The sequence below is a fragment of the Cheilinus undulatus genome, linkage group 3 (genome assembly GCF_018320785.1).
Source record: "Cheilinus undulatus linkage group 3, ASM1832078v1, whole genome shotgun sequence".
NCBI lineage: Eukaryota > Metazoa > Chordata > Actinopteri > Labriformes > Labridae > Cheilinus > Cheilinus undulatus.
The window spans coordinates 15,235,835-15,259,806 of NC_054867.1; the positions used below are offsets into that span (position 1 = coordinate 15,235,835).

Below are 23,972 nucleotides of genomic sequence, written 5' to 3' on the forward strand. Positions count from 1 at the left end.
AAAAGAAAATTAATAATTTGTTTTTTTTAGCCTTAACCCCTGAAAACACAAGTATTAGCCAGAAAATTCTGTTTTTTCGGAAATTAAATGTTTATTTCACTTTTTACTGAAATTTAAAAAAAAAACAACAAAATTTCCATAAAATTTAACATGTATATTTTTGTATATCATTTGATACTTTAGGTGTTTTTTGGTTATTGATAATCCACTTGAGGGCATTTTTATCATTTTTCAGATTGTATTGAGAAGTTTTTTTTAGTACTTTATGATCATATTAATTAGTATTTATCAAATATGTGACAACAGGCTTTAAGGGATTAAAAGGGACATTAAAGAAAATCAGAAGCACCACATGTGGAAGGAAATCACTGCTGTGGTTACCAGCGTTGTTGTGGATAACCAAACTCCAGCTGATATTTTGATATGTAATTATAAGCCTACATCTGTGATAAGTAACTTGTATGTGATATTATCACATTGCTCATATTCATGTTCATATTGTATTATAATCAATATTCTTTACATTCAGGTTTTAAGAAAACGTGGTCATCCCTTAAGATATCAACAAAAAAACATGACACACAGAGAGAAAAGATTTACAAATGTCGGTTCTCTCAGCAATCAACACCTGCAGGGCGTGGACAGCTCCATGTTTTTACCTGACACATCTAATAATGAGGGGATATTACTCAGTTTATTTAGAGTTTGCTAAAATTAAATCTTTCTATTATCTGACTGCCAGAGTAAACTTCTAGGTGTATAGTCTGATCTCAGATGATTCTCCGCCTCTCTCATCTTCAGGTCTTTTCATTGATAAATTTGTATCAAGATTTGCTTCCATTGTTTTATACATTTCATGATCTTCTCTATAGCCTGCATTTTACATTCATAAGTCTGACATTTGGAACGTACGCCTGCTCCATCCTAGGCGTATTAATTTCACCTAGGTGTAACATAAATAGAGCTTAACTGCACAGGGTATAACTTTAAGTTAGTCATAGTGTCTAGCTTTAAGTCAGATAAAAAGTTATGCCCAGGCATATGACCAGCTGGTGCACTCAGCCCCCAAACGCCTACTATAAGTGCCACTTCTGCCTCATGGCCAAAAGAATATTCGAAATGACTGATCCATCTGTAATGGTCATGCATATCTGCAAAAGTTTTTGAAAGATCTCAATCGAAGTCCACTGCTGATAACTGAATCCAGCAATATTCCAGCTTCAGTCATTGAGAGGGGATGCACTCTTCTCCCCCAACTTCAAATCCTGGAGGCATGGAAGTGGAGAAAGCATGTGAACCTTGATAAGCAACTTATGTCAATACAGTTTAAGTGTATTAAAGGCTGAGATCTCATTATGAAACATGTTCTTTGATGATGGAGAGAGTGCTGTCAGTTCTGAGCGTGATGTAATGGATTTTGTCCATGTAATATTTGGTAAGGAGATTACTGAACTGTGTCAGGTCCCTAGAGTTTGTTTCTTTGGGAAAGGGGAAACGGACCGGCAAAGGCAAACAAAAGTTTTCTTGCATGATTCCCCCATTTTGTCCCGTGCTACTGTGGAGGCTGATTTTAAGATAAAATTCTGAACTTGCCAGCGTGAACAATGGATAACTTGTGTTTGAGAAGTCATGAGTGTTAAATGGAATTATTATCTCTGGGAGAAAAGGGTTTGGTGTGAAGCCATCACCCTGCGTTTAATTTAAATAAGATGGCCCAAAGACGATGGCTTTGAAAAGGTGTATTCACGAAGTGTGGTCCTTGGGCAGGAAGATCTGAAAGTCAAAACAACACACAGACACTAAGGAAGTACAAACTGTGGGCATGTGATCACAGTCTTTGGCTTGTCTGTTTTAGCTGGCTGAAAGGCAACTTCCAATTTAATGCGATTAATGAACCTACAAATTTTACTTTCTTGTTGATTTGATGTAATGCTCCTACATTCAGTGCCTCTAATTTTGTGAATTCTAGAAACAGCAAGCCAGGAAGAAAGGGGAAAAAAAGCAGTGATGTCCTACAGACAGCTCACTTCTTAACCCAAACAGATACACAACAGTCATTCTGATCACAATACTACTTCCCCTTTGGCAGTCCCTGATTAACCCCTGACTGATTGTCTCTCAGCTATTAGAAGGAAGTGACTGGTTAGGAGCATGTTTTGGCCCGTCTCATGGGCAGGCTTTAAAGAAGATTGTTTATAGCATGATAACACGTGATGGCAGCTATCTCTTTCCTATCTGAATGAATCAGCGCAGCTGGAGGAGGTATTTTTCCATTGGCGTTTACCACTTCTGAAGTGCCTTGTATTGCTAAAAATCCCCGACCACAGTTCCACTTTTCAAAAAAATAACTCTGAGGCCCAAAATAGCATTGACCACAATTCTGATCTCCTGACCAGGGTCTGAGCAGCCTGAGTGACTATTTGTGTGTGTGTGTGTGCATGTTGAGCTGTATCAAGACAGTTAGAAATGTACAAGTTTGCTTGATGTTTATCAGCACTTTCCTTTTAGAGTGACAGTTTTGGAGTGAATACACCATGTTCCAAATTATTATGCATATACTGCTTTTTGCTCATTTTTTCTTAGTCTGTATAATTAGCAGTCAAGAGGATGTTTCATTCCTCGACAGCTATGTTGTAATCTGAATGTTATTCACCAAAATTACCAATGATGGCAATGGCTTTTTTTTTTTTTTTTTTTTGCAAAATAACTTTAATGCAGTGTTCCAAGTTATTAAGCAAAGCAGAGTTTCAAAACACTCAATGGTTTCTAAAGGAAAACAGAAATTTGTTGTATTTTTGCATTAGGAGGTATTTTTTCTTCAAGCTGTTTTAATCAAAACATCTTTTCAGATCAAGTTCCTTATTAAAATAGGAGCCCTTCTTTGATACCATGTTAACAACTCTCTCATCCATTAAACTTGTAAGTGCAGTTATAGTTTCTGCCTGTATTTCCTTTGCAATGCCAGAATTGCCTCCCAGAGCTGCTGTTTTGAAGTAAACTGCCATTCACCCTCATAGAGCTTTCTTTTAAGGATGCTCCACAGGTTCTCAATAGAGTTGAGGTTAGAGGATGATGGTGGCCACACCAGGATTTTTTTCTCCCTTTATGCCCATAGTAGCCAAGGTCTCAGTGGTATTTTTTTCGCAGCATGGTATTGTGCGTCGTCCTGCATGAAAATGATTTCACCCTGGAAGGCAGGGTTCTTCTTTTTATACCATGGCAGGAAATGGGCCGTTAGGAACTCCACATATTTTGCTGAGGTCATTTTGACACCTTTAGGCACCTTAAAGGGGCCTAGCCACTCACTTCCTGTGATTCCAGCCCAAAACATCACTCCACCACTTCCTTGCTGATGTTACAGACTTGATGGGACATGGTGGCCATCCACCAACCATCTAGAACTCCATCCATTGTAGAACAATATTTATCAGTTTACCCACATCAGCAAGCCTTGAAGATCCTGCATCGAGAGGTTTTTGGGACTCCAGAGGCACCAGCAGCTCCAAATACCTGTTTGCTACTCTTCAGTGGAATATGCCTTACATAAACTTTCCTTAATATGCCTTTTAACTGAACAAATTTGATGAGCTCTCTTAATTTTTCAGAATATATCCAGTGTGTTCATACCTTTTGCAAGGTACTATTTCAATATTTTACCTGCAGAAAGATCTCTTTTCCCCCACATTGCATGAAACCTGACTTGCTTAATATGTGGAGCAACCTCCTCAAGTAGTTTCCCTTTAATTAGGCTCACCTGGCAAACTAATCAATCCTGTCTGAGATTGATGTCAGTTATGGAAACTGACAGAGAAAGCAGCACAATTTAAAACGTTAATTGAAAAACTAAAATTCAAATGTTTGTTTAATTGGAATAGTATTTGCATATTAATTTGGAACAGAGTGTAGTTTGACTTAAATCCACACAGAAGCCTTCTGCTCTTGTTTGATAAATGTGTTTCACACCAAATTTATTTTTTTTAAATCTCTAAAAGTAATCTCCTCTCAACACTGAAGGGATAAGAATTATTTAAAAAATGTTTATCTTGTGGGGAAACCCATTAAAATTACAACAATGGAATTATTTATTTCTATTATAGAATGATATATTCACATAATTTTGTTGCTTATGATTATATTTTTCTTTGCCTGAGCTTTGAATGAAATTAGATGCATATTTAATTAAAAGCAAAAATTCTCCACTCTTCCTTTATTCTTGGTGTGAAGCACTGATCAACCAAAGCCCATTCCACTTTCATGGTGGAAGTTTTGTTTTGAGAAGTTACTGCATGAACTGTTTTTTGTTTATGTGCTGCTACGGTACATATTTTGCTTCCTTTGATGTAAAAGTAACCTGTGTTACAATTTTGTCCTCCAGCTCAGCCCATCCTTTACTGGTGCTCCAGGAACATGTCATTCTGGAGCAGCATTTCCTTTAACTTGGCTGTGCTCATGAACCTACTTGTAGCTTTCTTCTACCCGCTGGAAGGAGTCCGTGGAGGTAAGTCTGCTAACGGGACAAGACTGGTACAGGTGAAACCCTTGAAAATGCTTCAGTCTTAATGTTGTGATTACAAGTTTTGTGAGTGCTTTGATTTTGGGTTAAGTGCTTGCTTGTAATTGCATGCCTCTTGTGATAATAGTTGCTATCTAACCGAACAGGTCACTTATTAGTTAGAAAAACAGAATAAGGTAGCGAGGCTTTCCCGTAAAACAATGATAAAGTACATGATTAAAGAGATAATAATAGATATTTTTGAAGGTGGTATGTATGTGGTACTTGGCAATACTAGTGGCATTAGCCTCCAGTGATTTCAGTGACTGTTGCCCCTACAAACAGGACGTGCTTGGAGAAGCTAGGCTATTCAGTGTAGCAGACGGGTATGGTTTCTACACATTATTTTAGCATGTTTTTAGGTACAAATGGCCCCCAAAACTGCGTTGGCTACATTGTATGCTATGTTGAAAAGTTTTTGAGGTGTTGTGTTTTTCATCTGTGTTCAGCACTATTTTGCAATGCAAGCTTCATGCTTTTCCACTTAAGCTTTTCTGAACAGCTGTTTGAATCTGCCTGTTTCGTCAAAAGAAGCAAGTATCTAAACTAAAAAATGTTAGTTAAGCTCAGTTTTCCACTTCACCAGCTGACAGTGTTTTCATAAAGTAAACATATCTAACCGACTGTAGATTGTCTAATTATGAGGCATTAAAAGAATAAAGGGGCAGCCATAAACTAAGTTACCTTATACAACCAAACCTCAAAAATACTGAAATGTCCCTGTAAGTCAGTGATTTCAAACTTTTTTTTTGCTCTAGGCACACCTGAGATCAAGCCAAAATCTCAAGGTGCGTAATCTTCATATCAATGCAACATTGCCTCTTTAAATTTTCTTACAATAACTTTAGTTGATGCATAGCATCGTTAATTAGCATAGTTAATTAATTAATTAATTAGCATAGCATAGTTAATTTTGGCAGCTATTTTTAATTAAGGCTTAGTCTTTAGACGAAATGTCTTTTAGTTTTAATCCAATTCTGGTCATTTCTACCCTTTTTAGTTTTAGTCTAGTTTTAGTTGATGAAAACTCAAGACATTTTAGTCTAGTTTTAGTCCATAAAAAAGTCCTCACCTTTTAGTCTTTACTTTTAGAACAAGCATTTAATTTTCTTGCCTAAATCTGGTATCAGATCATGGTAGTGTGTTCTGTGCACTCTGCCAAACCTGGGGTCCCTGCTTTCTACAGCTGAGAGACAGAATAGATACAGCTGCATTGTTTTTTTTACAGATTTACCACCAGTGGAGAAATATCATGGATGCAAAATGTCCGACGTAAAACTAAATTACATTTTAGCCCAGTTTTAGTCATCTTGATGATAACTAAACTTACTTTTTGTCAGTTTTAGTCATTACAGATCTATTTTTCTTAGTCTTAGTTTAGTTTTTGTTAGGGAAAATAAGGCTGTCGACAAACATTTTTAGTCAGTTTTAGTCAATGAAATTAACACTGATGCATAGTTAGTGTAAGAATGCATGGTTGTTCAAATTCATAATGGTACACTGTTAGGGAATAACTTAAATACACAAGTACATGCTAGAATGTAAATTTTGCAGCATACTTTTCAGCCATATCAGCCTTATTTACAATTCTTGATAAAAGCGATCTATAGTAACAAATCCAAAACTTTTTGTACCTGATGCAAGCCATTTTTACATCAAATTATTAAAAAAGATGCATCTGAAATAAAGGCCACTGCTGTATGGTTGAGAGGAAGAATGGACTAGAAATACTACAGAAAACTCTAGTTTTCTAAGAGGTTTCCAATTTTTTTAATTGTTGTTTAGTCATTGTAATCACACATGGTTGAACAAATTTCCAGAGTACACCTTGAATTACATTGCCACACCATTTGAGAACCACTGCTTTAAGTAACATCAGGTCAAAAAAAATCTCTAGCAGCATATCAGGCAGTAACCATGACAAATAACAGTATAGGTAATCCTTTTTCACAAGTCATCATGTTCATGTTTTCATAAAGACTCTATTTAAATTGAGCAGGGTTTTCTTGGGCAAATTATTCATATGGACGTAGTTTTGTTTTCCATTAATGTCATCCATCCAAAGACTGCAAGTAAAAAACGTAACTTGGTTTTTTAGAGAATAATATCTGTTTTGAAATGATAATGAAGTAGAAATTTCAAATGTATTTGTATGAATATTGCATTTGCCACAGCTTAAAGATGAGGGAAAAGCATGAAAATGCAGCCTGCAAATGCTTACTTTGACTTTGATGAAGACCGTTAATTCAAGAGAAGAGTTCATACTAATATGAACTACTATGGAAATTCTTTTCATGTAAGTCTGACAGCAGTAGAGCTGTCCGTTACTGGGAGAATAATAGTGTTATGTGTGGGAAAGTTTCTGAAAAAATAAAATGACAAACACCAACTTTCTGCAGAACTTGCCAGGTGTGAAAATGAGCACACCTCTAACAAAACCACACTTTTCTATGCCAACGGCAAAAATACAACATGTTAGATTTAAAAAACAAAAGAAAGAAAAAAGAGGGTGCAGTTTTTCCTTATTTGACCCAAATGCAAACTGTGTTGTCAGTGAAGCACTGCAGCGCAGGTAGAAGCACTGCTCTATGAGAACTACCGTACGTATAAGCATTCAGCAGTGGTTCTCAACATGTGTAACCTCATGACTCACCACCACTTAGAGAAATTGCCACCTTAAATTAAGAAAAAAATCAATCAAAGCAAATGAAAAAAAATGCAGTTTGGACCTTCAATACAGCAAAAAATATGATTGAATAATGAGAGAGGACAAAACAAACGTGTTTTAAAAGTAGAACATTATGTAAACCCTGGGGGGATATGAATCAATCCGGATGATTTTGATCTGTTTTACCGTGAAAACAAATAGATTTATGTTTTCTTTGAATCTTAAGAAAATAACATCATTAAAGAAATGCTTTGTTGTTCCAAAAAATCAAGATAAGTTAAAATCTCAAGAAACATCCAAATTGCAACTATTGCAGTTAAAAAAAAAAAAAACATATGGATGTACTGTATATCCACCAAGGACTTCTATACATCAAAGGCTCGTGCCTTTATTTGTTTCCAGGCACATATTCACGACCCACTGAAGGCATTTCTGAAACCCACATTTGGGTCCTGACCCACCATTTAAAACCACTGACCTTGCATGAACTGTGCCAAGTGTGGTGCAGCCATCCAGCTCATGACTTGAGTCAATTAAATTTGGGTCTGATGATACAAATCTAAAGAAAAGAACAGCATCTGTGTTTGTGTGGCAAGAAAAGTCTTATAGGACTTATGTAGCTGCTCCTCAATATGAAGCTTACAGAAACATCATACTTATTGAAGCGACTTTAACAATTCACTTGTTGTCTGGGTTGAACCATAATCATAACATAACCAGAACCATAGCTTTGGTTATGCTTCGTATATTGTTTTTTCCTCTCTAACTGAAGTCTAGTCAGTTCAGAAGGCACAATGCTAAACCAGTGCAGTTACTAATTTAAGGATTCTTTGCCCCATCAACTTTAACTTTTCATTGGCTTAAAGCCCACTTTGGAAAACAAAATCCAAAAGCGGAGTGCATTCCCCACTAGAAGCTTTGTTGCTTGAATGCGTTCTTAAGTGATTCAGCATTCACATGCCAACATGCGTAGTTGCACATTTATTCATAGCCGAGTTAAGTGTATAAAGTTTTCACAGGACTAAAGAGAACGCTCTGTGCTCCCGTGCTTGTGGTTTGGGTGTCGCCTCACACCTCTCTAACCAGACTGTTTCATTAAAGTGGTGTGTGAAGAACGTAATCCTAGCGAAGAGATTTGGATCTCAGGCTGCAGTGCTGTCACAAAAGACCAAGATGGATTTGTTCTATAAGGGCCTGACCTGTTTACTGATACTTTAGTTTACCTGAGCTTCACTCTGACATGGCTTAACATGTTATCAGATATCTAGTGTCTCATGCTCTCAATCTTCTTTTACAGAAGTACTACTTCTGATAATTTATTTTGTGCTTCTGAGTGTCTTGTTTGCGTGCATATATGTAAATATATGCGGGTTTCCCACGAGGTAGAAGGTGCAGTAAAATGCTTATCATGGTGGAATATAAAACCACTGAAAGTAGCACCCATTTGAGAGGATGCAGATACCCACACGCAACAAAAACTCACTAGTTTGATGATTGTCAGAATATACCGCAGTATTTCAATTCTTAATCAGTTTTTATTTGTATAGTGTCGGTTTGTAACAAATGTTAACCCCAGTCGCTTTACAGAAAGACCAGGTCTAGACCATTGGTTTTCAACTGGTCTAGTAAAGGAAGATCCAGCACCCCTTCCTTAATGAGAAATCGTGACTCAAATTTCCACAATGTTCAACCACTCACACTTATTTAATTAAAAACTGTGCAGTTTGATGACCAATGAAGGAAGAATGCCTATAAACAAAGAGAAATAAAGAAAAGCCTGTTTCAAAAGTGAACGATTACAGATACCCTGGGAGGACATGCATGCATCTTTTTCATTTTATTCCATTTTCAGATGACAGTGTACTTTTTAAAAATTTTCTAGAGCTCTCAAGGAATATCTTATCATCACAGGAAAAGCAACTTTAGCATCTGGTAAAAATGAGATAAATACAGGGCTGTGAAAAACAATTCCCCCCTTTGTCTTGTCTAAATGTTTCAGGCCATCAAACAAATTTTAATCTTAAACAAAGATCACCTAATTAAATAAGCCATCCAAACCTGCCTGTCCCTATGGGAAAAGGTAATCACCACCCCTTTGTTAAATAATGAATTAACTTATAAGAAACAATATCATTGACATCTATCTGTCTGGTAAGGTTTACAAACCATTTCTAAGGCTTTGGGACACAGCGAACCACAGTGAGAGCCATTATCCAAGCCATTATCTAACTTTGAACAGTGGTGAACCTTTCTAGGAGTGGCCAACCTAGCAAAATGACTCCAAGAGCACATGAATGACTCAGACAAGATGTCATAAAAGAACCCAGAACAACATCTAAAGGCCTGCAGGTCTCACTTGACTCAGTTCAGGTCAATGTTCATGATTTAGAAACAAGAAAGAACTGGGCAGTTATGACATCTGTGAGAGAGTTCCAAGGCGAAAACCACTGCTGTTCAAATAGAACACTTGTCACATGCTTTTCCACAAACATTTTGATGATCCCCAAGACTTCTGGTGAAATATTCTGTGAACTGACAAGACTAAAGTTGAACATTTACAGGGGTGTACGTCCTGTTACATCTGGCGTGAAACTAACACAGCATATCATGAAGAAGAACATCATACCAGCAGTCAAACATGGTGGTGGTAATGTGATGGTCTGGGGTTGCTTTTGCTGCTTCAGGACCTGGATGACTTGCTGTAATTGTTGGAACCATGAATTGTGGTCTCAGCCATAAAATCCTGACAGAGGATGAGTTTCAGTTCATGATCTCGAGCTCGTCGCATTTTGGTTATGCAGCAAGACAGTCATCCAAAACACACAAGCAAGTCCACCTTTGAATGGTTTAAAAAATAAAATGAAGGTTTCGGAGTAGCCTAGTCAAAGTGCAGACTTACGTAAATCCAACTGAAATGCTGTGGCATGACTTTTAACAGGCTGTTTATGCTCAAAAACTCTGCATTTATGCTCAAAAGCACTGTGGCTGAATTAAAACAATTTTGCAAAGAAGAGTGGGCCAAAATTCCTCCACAGTGATTCTTTTAATTAATGAAGTTAAAAATTGTTTGATGATCTGGGGCGCACCGGTAGTCGAGTGGTTAAGGCACGCACCATATACGCAGGCGACCTGGGTTTGAATCCGGCCCCATGGCACTATTTCCTGCATGTCCCTCCCCGCCCTCTTCCCTGTTTCTGACTCTATCCACTGTCCTCTCTCTAATAAAGACACAAAAAAGCCCAAAAATAAATCTTTAAAAAAAATTTGTTTGATGATCTGATCTGAAACATTTAAGTGAGACAAATGTGCAAAAAAAAAAATAAGGGAGGGGAGCGAAATCTTGAGGAGATGAAATTCTTGTCATAAGAAAAACACAATGAAATAGAACATAGGGACGTAAATCCATTTAAAGCTTTCAAACATTATAGACTTCATGCAAAATTTCTTTGTCTTCCAGGCACACATTTACAACTCGCTTGAAGAGTTCTGTGACCCACTTTTGGGTCCCAACCCACAAGTTCAACCACTAGATTAACATGTTATTTAGTCCACATTTGGTGCATTCACATGCAGTTAGAAAAAAGCTGAATTATTATATTTGCATGGATTAAACTGGACTTCAAAATAAAATACATGCACAAAGTATGGTATTAGCAGGAACAAGAATGAGAATCATCTGATAGTAGAAGTCTGTTAAAGCTGAATTAGACTATGTTACAACTTCAAACCTCAACATTATATCTGTTTGAAATTTTTAGCCTCTGATAAAATGTGATGTATATTGATTTCTCTCATCATCAAGGACATTGAAAGGTCAGTGTTTCTCAATAATCAGTTAACTAAGAAGGGGTAGAGCATGCAACAAATTCTTAGTTTGACTCCCTGTTATAGAGATAAATTGGTTCCTTTGTAGGGTCTACATATTTGACCTTGTACCCCACACCATATTAACCTCTGGTCAGGACGTGTCATGTGCCCTACATTTAAAGGTTTAAGGTTTGGGAAAATCTGTCTGGAGTTGAGTCACAAGGTATGACAGATTAAATTTAAGGCAAAATATTCCTTCACGGGGATATGTCTATGTGATCCTTAATTCTGTCTGACAGGAGACTTCTACTAGCCAAAGGAATGAGTGACAGACCTAAGCACCACTTTATTTGCAGTTTCATTTTTCTGTTTGTTTTGCTGTCTCTAATTCCCTTTGGTTTCTCTCATTTCTCCTTGAGGGCAGTATTTGTGGGGATGTGAAAAGCCGCTGCCGTTAAGGCCTGCATTGTTCTAGTGCAGTGTAGCACAGAGAAGACACACATTGTGATTCACATACACTTTCAATTGTTCTGTGTGGGGTCAGACGGCGAGGTCCCTTTTGTGCTAACTTCCTAACAACAGAAGAGACAAAAAGAGGTTGTTAGCTAAGCTTTAGAAACTCCATGTGGTTTTCAGTGTCAAAGGTCTTCTGAGAGCTCAGAAGTTCATTCCAGGTCACTCTAATGTTGGCTGGAAACTGAAGGCAGTCCTATAGCTAAGGAAAAAAATGCAGCTACAGCTAAGATAATATTTGATGGCTATGCAAGGCTTCATGACCAAGAGGGAACTTTAATGAAGTAGGCATGAGGCTAATGGAATTATAGTCATCAGTTTAGAAATAGCTAATCATTGCTATGCACAATTGGCCTGTCAGAATCAAGTATTTGACCCGCCAGTGTGGTAGATTTTATATAACCCACACACTCAGATTAGATAATAGCAGAAAATTAAGTGTCGTTATGGACTGGTTTGATTTCAACGTCAGCAGGTTGTCATGCTGTGCTAAATTCTTCTAACAGGCCTTCCAAGAGATCTTTTCTCCAGCTTCTTTCTAAGTAAAGATGTCATTTTATTAGAGTAAGACGTCAGCACTAATATGAAGGTATCAGTGTCTGTGCTTACTGACCTAGCTGGTTAACAGGTTTATCTAATAGGGCTGCCGTCAACCAAAGGAGACTTGGTCAACCAAAATTATACCCACACACCAACCAATCCACTGGTGGTTCAGGTAACCCAAAGAGAGAGAGAAACCTTCCTTTTATCTCAACATCAGCTTAGTCTGTGTTGTTACACCTTTTTTGATTGTCTAAATATCTTAAAAATTAAAATAATATTTATGAAGTATTATTTTGTTGTACATTAATAGCAGCTGACACAGAGATGATCAGCATGCACCTGCCTTTAACCGTATGATTTCCATGATCATTGCACCAGTTTTTGAATGAAACACAAGATACTTGTGCACTATAAAGAGGATCAGCGCTCAGAGGGAAATTCAGGAAAAAAATCCCTAATCCATTACTATCTGCCTCCACAAGTCAACCGTGCAGACTGATGGGTAGTAAGAAACCCGCACTTCACAGGGGTTGTCAAGTGGGAACCCTCCTTCATCAGTGTTTCGTCCAGTTAGTCCCATGACACCTCCATTATTCCAGTTAATTAGTATCATAAAGACTACAAAATACCCTCTGATAATTGTTTGTATTAATTCATAATCATAACTATTAACATGAGCACTCGCTGTCATTACATCCTCGTGTTGCTTTAAGTGACAGTTTACAGAAGAGTTTGTGTTATGCCTCTAAAAAAAATGTGTCCTTGTGTCTTGCATCCATGCATGTTAAGTGGGAGGCACTAGGGAAAGAATGCAAGTGAGCAATGCATTGATGCAATTAAAGTAACTTGGATGCACTTATTTGCAAACTTAATACACTGTGTTCTGGATTCTTCCACACAAAATTCTCTCATCTATAATCAAGCTCAGTGCTTGCAAACCTGTATTAAGCAAATGTATTTCTTTGTCATGTCAGGGCTTTGGCATGACAAGCACTTTTGGCAAATTTGACACCAAGACAGTGATGTAGGTTAAATGCATGCTTGGTTTTTCATTTCAAACCTCATTCAACATCGTTGTATCTACTGCACGCCTCACTCATGTCTATCAGTGGGTGTATCCTTTAGCTTGTTTGTTTGAAGATGGTTGCAAACTTCTCACAGTTGGATAGATATGATCTAGTCATAAAAAAAACACCTTAAATAACTCCAGGCTGTGAATGACATATGTATGCTGTTTTTGTCATGGGAAAGTCATATAAGTGTTTAAACAATACTAGCAAAATCACTACAGTTTCCACATGATCATGAGCGTGCAAATTGCTGCAGACTCCAGATCTCCAAAGCTCAGTTTCCAACGGTGATTTAAACCTCACACATCAGCCTGTGTTTGCAGAATAAAGCTAAATTCAAACTGAAGTCATTCAGTGAAATGACTGGCCCATCTATCCCCTAGTTAAAAGAGAGGTGAATGGTCAGGGACTGTAGGTGTGTGGCGTCCAAGCTGCCGTGTCTGGGTTGGCTGCCAAGTCCAAGTGCACAGGCAGCCTGTTACGTTGCAGGACCATCCCTGATGAATTTAGCTGGAGCCCAGAGTATTTTTAGCCAACTGGGTTATGTAACGAGTACCTGTCATGTGATGTGTACACAGCAAGGCAAGAAAAAGACATCGGGGAGGGGGGGTCACTATAGTCATTTCATAGGAAAATTAAAATCTGATAGACCTCCTTTGATGATTGATAAATGCATTCATGTGAGAAACACAAAGAATGTGATTAATGTCATTGCAGTAACGCAGCCTTTGCAATGCATGCTGGTCCAGACTTGGCACAGAGCCAGTGACTGGTGAGCTAATGATAACGCATTGCTGACCTACAATAATGGATGTTAAAAGGCTAACTGTTATGTAAAAACAACACATGCTCACACACTCATGCTCACACATGGATACACACATAAACTTCTGGCTTTATAACAGGGACTGGAGTATTTTTGCAGCTGTAACACTTAATTTAGCAACACTCGTTAGAAAGGGGTTTAATTCTGATTTCCCTGCCTGTGTAATCTCTGTTTAATCTCAGTTTATTGTAATTTTGTGTAAGGAAAGTGTATATTTCAGAGTGTTGCCTGCCTCTACTGTGCATTCAGAAAGTATTAAGACTCCCTGCCCTTTTTTCAATTTTATTATGTTGCAGCCTGATGCTGCAGCTGCAAAATTTATTTTTTGTATTTCATGAATTTTCCAAAATGTCTTAAACTCTGTTTCTAATTTGACATGATGGGGCACTGAGTGTAGACTAATGAAATTTTTTTTCCTACTGTAGCATCAGCAACAAAGCAAAATTAAAAAAAAGGGAAGGGGGTCTGAAGACTTTCTGACTGCACTGTATGTCTCCTCAACCCATTCATTCATGTGTCCCTGCACTGATGTCAGATTCTGCTATAGGAAGTGTCTAGCTGCCCCTGAGTGCTTACCTCATCCAGAGGCTGATAGATATGATTTCATGGGCACCCAGGAGTCCAATGTCTTATTTTGTGTAATTGAATAAGCAAATCAGATAACACTTATTATATTGTAATAATTAAAGTAAATGTTCTATAAATAGCTGACTGCGTCATGTTTGCAGGTACCCTGGAGCCCCACCTGTCTGCTCTGCTGTGGATGGCCATGCTGGTTTCTCTGGCTATAGTAATAGTCCTGCCTCAGCCTCATGGCATTCGGGCGCTTATTGCCTCCACCATCCTGCGCCTGATCTTCTCCGTTGGCCTTGAGCCCACTTTGCTCCTGCTGGGTGGTTTCAATGTAAGTGTGCATCTCTGTCCTTATGGATATAACTATTTTAAGCTTTGATATAAAATCAAATTATTTTATGCTTCATTACCAAGAAGTTTATAAGGATTTTACTTTGCAAATAAACCATGTCACAAACCAGACATTAATTAAATAACACACTAGCTGACACACAACGTTCCACCTCATTTTTGATGCTCCTCACTAAGAGCATGTGAAAATCCAACATAAACATGCTATGATAGCCATGTTAGCCTTTCCTGTCTTATTTTAACAGCTATGTACTCCACTGTAAAAGGGCTGCGTTACCTAGCTTGTCTTCTCTGTGATTCTTTATTCTTTAGTTTCTTAATAAGGTCATCTTCCTCATGAGTTTTGTTGGAAACCGTGGTACCTTCACACGTGGTTACAAAGCCATGATCATGGACGTGGAGTTCCTTTACCACTTGCTCTACCTGATTATCTGCGGCCTGGGGGTCTTTGTCCACGTCTTCTTTTACAGCCTGCTGGTAAGTGGGTACACACAAAGGGTCTGAACCACACATACTGTATTTTTACTAATGGACAGCAGTGTTGAACTTGCCATCAAAAAATAAGACAACAGCACAGTGTACATTTAAACACTTAGTTTTTACTTTGACACAGAGAAATTTACAACCCTAATTCCAAAAGGGTTAGAACACTGTGTATAATTTGTTAGAAAAACAAAATGCAATGATTTGCAAATCTCACTCTCATCCAATCTTACCCATTTTTATTTATAGTTGAAAATAAAGAACATTATCAGATGTTGAAACTATAACGTTTTGCCCTTTTATAAAAAATGTTAGCTCATTTTGAATTTGATGGCAGTAACACATCTCCTAAAAGGAGGGTCAAGATAACAAAAGGCTGGAAATTAAGTGGCAGTAATGAAAAACGGCTGGAGGAGCATTCTGCAACTAATTAGGTAAATAAGCAACAGGTCAGTAACATGACTTGGTATAAAAGGAGCATTTTAAAGAAGCAACGCCTCTCAGAAGAAATGTTGGACAGAGGTCCAACTGCATCTAAAAGTTGTGAAAGAATTTAAGAAAAATATTCCTCAATATATATTGCAAAGACTTAGGTATCGCCATCATCTGCAGAACATGATACCATCAAAATCAAGCAAAGAAGACACAGGACTGTTGAGCAGCTAGAATCCAACATCAGACAAGAATGGAACAACATTCCTCTCCCATAACTCCAGCAACTGGTCTCCTCACTTCACAGATTTTTACAGACTGTTATTAAAATAAAAAGGGATGCTACACAATGGTGAAAATGGCCCTATCCCTGCTTTTTAGAGGCACTTTGCTGCCATCAAAATTCAAAATGAGCTAAAACTTTTCATGAAATGCTTAAATCTGATAGGTTGTTTATGTTCTATGTTAAGTAGAATGTGGTGTATGAGATTTGTAAATTAGTCAGTTTTTTTTTACACAGTGCTCAATTTTTTTAATTTGGTCTGTAAGATTTTAAAGGATTTAAAACAAATAAATCCTTTGTCCACTGTGGCCTTTATTAGTCAGCATTGTCACATTAACACACAATGTTCTCTCCTATTCTTGCCTTTTTTTCACAAGCACATCACTGAATGTTCTGTCTTTGCAGCTCTTTGATCTGGTTTACCGAGAAGAAACTTTACTGAACGTGATAAAGAGTGTGACCCGAAACGGTCGCTCCATTGTTCTGACAGCCGTGCTGGCTCTCATCCTCGTCTACCTCTTCTCAATTGTGGGCTATATCTTCTTCAAAGATGATTTCATTTTGGCTGTGGACAGGATACCCAACAAAACATTAGGTATGTTGAACTACTTTGCTAACTGAATAAACCTGCAGTGCCAGACTCAGTCAGTCATCATCCACGCAAACACTCACACCACTTGTTGGTAAATTGGATAAATATACCAGGTTAGTTCACGTGTATTTACTTGATGACAATGCTTGCCTTGCTTTTGACACCACTAATCAGTCACCATAAAATTGCATCAAAAATTGTTGTTAAGTTTCTGTTTACAGTGCATTGACAGGGATGTTATATTTATCTTTCAAGCATTTGGATAATGCTTAGTGGGAACAATCTGATAGCTCGGATTGCACTCAGAGGCGGTCTGTTGAAGCCTTCATCTGGGTTGTTTTGGTAGTGTAGATGCAACACTTAATAGCATGTATTGAGATCACCCTGTCACCTAACGTGATCTCTGCCTGTAAACAAAAGCACCACTCTATTTATAACCACCCTGCCTTGCTTGGATTGATGGGAACTTGTGGCTCTTTTAAGAGATGCAGATTATATGACTAAGTTAAGCAATAAGAGCTGGGGTCCATTCAAAAAGTTGAAAAAAAAGACTCCAGAAGTCCTTTCCTATACACATTTCCTAAACCCTGAAGAAAAACATCACATGATAAAGGGAAGGTGGGAGTTGAAGATAGTAAAGGGGAACTACGGTGATGAGGGAACCTGACTGCTATTTACCCAGATGGAAGTTACAGATATGACATGGATTAACTGTGGAAAAACTATGATTTTACGTTGATGGACTACAAAATGAGCATGTGTTGCTTGTGCTCTGTGTTGTTTAGTGTCCCAAATAAAACAAGATAGCCTTGATGATAAATATGAGCTTATCAAGGCTTTTATAGCGTATGTCTCTTAAAGAAGAGGCATTGTGATTGTGAGCATCTAGAACAGCTGAAAGGTTTAATATCGCTTAATCTGAGCCTTCTTTATTGTCAGTATGAATAGATTAATGATATTCAAGTCCTTATATTCTTAAACAGTACTCTAATTGGCGGCTTATCTGTATGTCTGTCTGTTTTGATTTACACGCCATACCCTTGCTCCAATTGTCCTTGATACCTCTCAGAAGACTTCTTGGGTGCACTGTTTCGACACTGGTGCCATGAAAAAAATCATAAATATGTACACATTTTCTAAAAAATCCAAAAATGTTGTGCAGAGCCATCATTTGAGGACTTCTGCGGCGTTCCATTTACCTCAGAATTCAGAGCTGGGATGACACCACAACCATGTTCAATACGTTCCATTCACTATGAGCTCTAAAGAGTAAGTGACAGAGCCGTTAAACAACTGAGCTTTGTTGAAACACACCCATAGGGAAACATATGGATGAGATGATACACCTGCTCCAAGATTCCTGACCAATGTTAGCTCTCTTTAAAGTACTACTCTGTGTTTAGCTTAAATAAGATAATACAGGAGATGTCGTTGTCGTAAACATGTTTGAATGTGGGTCTGTCGCCACATAGCAAGCATCAAGCAGCAGGTGGGTTGCATGATGCTTTTTACATCAAAAAGTCAAAAGGCACTGCTTTGATGCTTCCCTAATTGTGTTGTAGGTCTATCACCACACATATGCACTGGGGCACAGAGACGCTGATCAATTGTGTAGTTATTTGTGGGAATAAAAACCTTTCCATGCAAATTGGCCTTCTTGCATTGGGCATCTAATGACGAGGACCTTAACAGCTCAGCATAAATAGAGTAAAGATAAGTCTACCATCTGTGAGAACTGATAGAAGTGTGCTGCAGTTTCTGTGAGACACAAACTTTCCAGAGATCAGGGAGTAATTTCACCTCTGACATATTATGCAAAAATCACTTTTTCAGGCTTTTCTAACAGAAATATGTGCCCCTGACCTGTCCACTCCCCTCAAGTACCAGAAAAATTCCTTTACCTCCACCCCCTCTTTCTCCACCTTTCAGAAAATGTGTGCTGAAACAAGCCGTTCTCAGATTTTACCCTCATGATGTCATTTGGGAGTTAGCTCCACCCCCCAGGTTTAGTTGGCCCTCCCCTCCCGCTTGGAAGAAAGTCCCACGCTCCTCTGCTGATCTTCCTCTCAGATGGCAGCTGAGATGCTGAATAGCTCAGTGGTTTACCCTGCTGATTCTTATCTGGGAGATTGATGGTTCAAATCCCAGCCAGGTCCCAACTTTGGATAAAAGTGTCTGTAACATTGTAACATCAGGAGTGCCACATCCATTTCCTGGGAGGGGTGCATCAGGGGTGGAGTCAGACAGCTAATTACCATTCAAAGCCACAGACACAGAAATGGCTTGTTCTGAGATGGGCTGAAACAGAGTGGTTTTTAGACATGCAAAATATCCTATACTGGAGTGTTTTTTCAGCAACTTCACAGGCATGTTTTGGGGACCTCTGAGAACAATATAAACTTGTCTTAAAAGGCTAAAATATTTCCCTTTTAAAATACATGATATGTAAATAAAGTTGGAAAATATTACTTTGACATTGATATTACTAAACCATAACCAGGAGATTTCAGTGTGAGACTTTTTTAATCCATGTGTGACACCATTACACATAGCAAGACTGTGGTTGTTTTCTTACCATTTCCTTCATTCAAAGAGAAAACTTGATCAAAGGGGAACTTAAGTGTACACATCAATATTGCCTTTAACTTAACGCACTATTCTTCTTTAACATGGATTGTCAGAATCCGTGTAGGTTGTGGGCAGGATTTGACACACCTGTCAATGGTGCGGGGAGGAGTGGACACTAAAATACACTACATACTCCCAGAGCATTTGACTCACTTAGGAACCTTCCTAAGCAAAAAGGACTAGTCAAACAGACCCTTGTTCTTTTGAGCCCTATAGGATTCTTACTTTGGTAGCATTTTGCGTTTTTTTTTTTTTTTGTTTGTTTGTAAAACAAAAATGAAAAAAGGAAACTGTCTCACCGACTGAAGCCAGCTCCCCTAGTTCACAAAGGACCAGCTAATTTGTCATCTTGAATTAGGTTGGCATTTCAGTCTAACCAATACCCCGCAGGGTTCATTTACTAGATAGTAAACTTTGAAAATGTTTACAAAGAATGTTAAAGAGGCACCAAAAGCCTCTTAGCTCATAGCTAAAAGTGTATCAGCGGCCTGCACTGCACACAACATGCAGGGATACAAACCTGAAGTAAGATAGCTACAGAAGTGATGTATGGGCCGTTGTTGCATAACAGGTGTGAGAGTGACTTCTGATACCAGGCTGTCGCAGAAAACTCATTTTTAATGCATAGCATGAATGGAAGCACTGAAGTGCTGTCACTTGGTATCTTAATGCTCAAAACATATTTTTGTTACAACAGGATGATGATATCATGTCTTTCTAACTGAACAGAGCATGCAGCCAGTATGGTCGGAGAGTTCTTCTCTGGTGGAGTCTGCCAGAAAGAAAATGGGGAGAACTGTTCCACTGAGGCCATGATGGATGGTAGGTTGACAGAAGTTAAAAGTTAATTTGTGTGAAAATGTATGTTTGTGTGTGACAGAGCAATGGGGGGGTTAAACAAAGAGGTCAAAGGGTTCTTTAAGCTGGAATTCACGTGTTTGTGCATGCATGTGTGTCGGGAATTTCAGGTGTCTGTGTGGGACTAGGTACTTATGTCTGTCTGTGTGAGAGCCAGCTTGTACGCAAGGGTCTTTATGTCCTGGCAGACGACTGACTCAGCCGGAGGAGATTCGTCCCACTGAGCTGTAAATCTGGGCAGCCGGTTGGTCATGGGATTAAACCTGGCGGGGGCAAACGGGGTCTTTCAGGGTGCTCTGTGAAACCTTGTTGGAGTTTATACTCCTTGTACTCAATGCGCATCTAAGGGGACAGGGCCAAAGAACTGATGTAGGGGCCCATGGGTGAAAGTTCATGGATTAATAACCATAAGGTAGGAGCAGGTCAATGGGTCCACTTGGGGTGGCTCAAGTGACTTCTCACAGCTAGTTCTCGCAAACCTGCTGACCTCGATGGGAAAGAAGCTCCAATCATTCACAGCCATGCTGCACCTTAAAATTGATCAGCCAACCATGCAGAATCCCTAAACTGCTGGGGGGCTGACCTTGTCTACCCCCCTCCCATCCCCACACAGACATCACCAGCAGCTCAGCCTGTGATGGGCGTCTGGTGACTTTTTTTAAGGAAACTCTCAGCCCCCGAGCCCTCACAAAACTCTTAATTGGATCAGTTCAATTAACCTATATTAAAGCATAAAATGAGAGGTCAAATGCATGTATAATGCCATTTGTACATGGAATCTGAGGTTTTTAGGTGCATCCCTGTTTCAGTTTGAAGGCTGTATTTGCAGGTAGAAGCACTGCAGCTGCAAAGACATGACTAACTGTGTTTGTGTGCCTCTACAGCTTCCCTTTCTGTCCAACCTTCAGCAGTGGTGATTGAGGACAAGGAAAGAACCTGTGACTCCCTGCTCATGTGCATCGTGACAGTATTGAGTCATGGTCTCAGAAGTGGAGGAGGTGTTGGGGATGTCCTGCGGAAGCCATCTAAAGAGGTAAACAGCACAGAAATTGAGAAAAAAAGGTGACAGATGGCACAAAAGTCAGTCAGAATGGTCCTATTTTCTTTGATCTGCTGTAAGAAGGTAGTCCACAATATAATAGATCAAAGTTGAATGAGGGCATCTTACTATTTAAGTAAGTGGAGTAAGTCCATGTTTTTATTTAATTTCCTCAAACTTCAAAAGCTGCCTGATGTATTTGAACCGAAAAGCAATTGGTTGATAAATTTAATCTCCCAAGAATGAGATAGTTTTCATATAATGAAATAAAGACTTGAAGACATGAAGCCTCAGCAAGTAAAGGTCATAGAGGTTAAACTTGGGGCTTTCATAACCCCCAATATGCCAGAAAAGCATTAAAGGTACTTATCCAGGATGAAGGCAATCTTGTACACCGCCATAATGTGTGTTAAAAATGAGAGCCTGAAACATAGAATGGGGCCATAACTCATTCATACTTACATGAACTTCAGCCATCATCCTTGAGAATTCTCTGCATAACACCGTGTATGCATGGAGCATGCTGTGAGTCTCTAAACTTTTTATTTAATTAAATATCTACAATCTCCTTTTAAATTCATGTCAACTTAACTGCTAATTTATTTATGCAATAGATCATGTAATGTTACATATCAAATTCTCACATACAGTTGTTCCAAATATTTCCAATAAGTTTTAGATATATATAGGGCCAATAAAAAGTATTAACCCTCTTGGATGTTTTACCGTTTTATTGATTTTAGAAATCAATCATGGTCGATATAATTTGGCTTTTTGATACAAAAGTACAAAAAAAGAAACCTTTGTTGTTGAAGTTAAAAACAGATTTATAAAAATAACAACAAAAATACTTAATGTAGAATAAGTGATTGCATAAATATTCACCCCTTTAAAGTGACTGACCTTAATTCAACAGAGGGCAAGTCAAAAGGTGTAAGTTGTCTCAGTTAGTGAAATGGGGATCACCTGAGTGTAGTGAATGTACCTCAAGTAACTGTAGTATAAAGATACCTATGTCTAGAAAGTCCATTCACTGGTTAGTCAGTGTTCCTGGCTACCATTACACCATGAAAATAAAAGAACACTCCAAGCAACTCACAGAAAAGGTTATGAAGAAGTGTAAGTCAGAGGGTGCAGTCAGTGGGTACAAAAAAAAACAATTATATTGATCATAACTGATTTAACAAAATCAATAAAAGGGAAAAAACGTCAAAAAGGGGGAATCAGGGGAATTAAAGGCTCTGTATGTATACATGAATGATGAAATTGTAAACTAAGATTTTGACAGTGATCTTGATAATGTAAACAAGTAAGAGATTTTCTTTTTTTTTTTTCTTCACACATTTTCAGAGAATTCTCACCTACAAGAATTTTTAGTGTAAAGGTTTGTCTCTTAAAATAATGTCAGCTTAAGTTTTTTTTTTCTTTATGGATTCCATAAAAAGCTTTTCTTTTTTTTCTTTTTTTTTTGTAATTTGTATAAGAAGAAAATTTATTTTTTGACATATTTTGAGTAAAAGTAAAAAAAAAAAAACAGAAGTACTTTGAAGCAAACACAGATATTTTTGCTTTAAAGTAGAGTTTCCTTGTAAGCAGAGGTGCACAAATGCATCAATTTAACATTGATATCAGCCTTTTAGACAGACATTGGCATCTGGAAAAGGATGTGGGCATGAACCAAAGTCAGTAGCAGATGTCTGTTTCTTCTGTCTGGTCAATGTAGTGCTGATATTTAACACACCTAGTTGCTGATTTAGAGAAGAGATTCATTATTGGGCTGAAGATATGACCTGTTGGACAAAATGTGATCAGTTTTCATGGTGTTTTAGTTCTTACTATCCAAATCTTGGTTAAAAAAAGTGGGGGCAACTTGACTTGCTTGAAGTTCTTATAGAATCTCAAGGACTTCAATCAAATACAGCCACTCTACTGTGGGGCAGGATGTGGATATTTTCATGGCCAAACATGAGAGAAAAAGTGCAAGTCTTGACACCAAAAGCCATACTGATAAATCGCTCATTTCAGCCATCAGTTAACTCGTTGTTTTAAATCATCTGTATTTTTACTTTCAGTGCAGCTCTACTCATAAGACACCAGCTGGTACCGTTATCCTGTATGTTTTCATCTTTCTGCCTTCTACAGGAGCCCCTTTTTGCAGCCAGGGTGATATACGACCTGCTCTTCTTCTTCATGGTCATCATTATTGTCCTCAACCTCATCTTTGGTGTCATCATTGATACATTTGCTGACCTGAGGAGTGAGAAGCAGAAAAAAGAGGAAATCCTGAAGACAACATGTTTTATTTGTGGTGAGAAAAATAAAATCATAATGCATGTTGTCGTGCTTGCTTTTAGACTTATTTTTATTGAACAGTTTAATCTCTTCCTCGGTCACATTTTGTCTTAGTACTGATGCCATTCTGCAAACTCAGTGATCGGCTAAAAGCAGACATTATTTCAACAATGCAATGTGACTCATGACCTTTGACACATGTTTCCTGTCCTTTTCCCATTATTGATGTAAAGTTGTCATACTCCCTTCGTAGAACTAAACAAAAAGGAAATGCCTTACAGTCCATGTGACTCAAAGCTGCGGGAGAGGCATCTCTTTTGCAATACAATCAGCAAGTGTGAATGCAGTGGCTATGATGTGAAATTAAGAGAAATCAAATGCAGGGCCCGCTCTTGTATTAGCATGTTAACGTAGCATTGCAGCTGCGCTTCAGGTGTCTGTGCATAATGGGGGCTGTGTTTC

The 23,972-nt window shown here is 38.3% G+C and overlaps 1 protein-coding gene across 1 annotated transcript in view; it reads left to right on the top strand.

Annotated features, from left to right (window-relative positions):
* The window catches only part of itpr1b (inositol 1,4,5-trisphosphate receptor, type 1b), a 138,652-nt gene that overhangs the window by 101,406 nt on the left and 13,274 nt on the right, over nt 1–23,972 (top strand). The window contains exons 53-59 of the mRNA XM_041783677.1: nt 4,376–4,498; nt 14,708–14,883; nt 15,216–15,380; nt 16,507–16,696; nt 20,051–20,143; nt 21,064–21,212; nt 23,361–23,526. Of these exons, the coding sequence (XP_041639611.1) occupies nt 4,376–4,498; nt 14,708–14,883; nt 15,216–15,380; nt 16,507–16,696; nt 20,051–20,143; nt 21,064–21,212; nt 23,361–23,526 (1,062 nt within the window). The remainder of the gene's footprint in view (nt 1–4,375; nt 4,499–14,707; nt 14,884–15,215; nt 15,381–16,506; nt 16,697–20,050; nt 20,144–21,063; nt 21,213–23,360; nt 23,527–23,972) is intronic.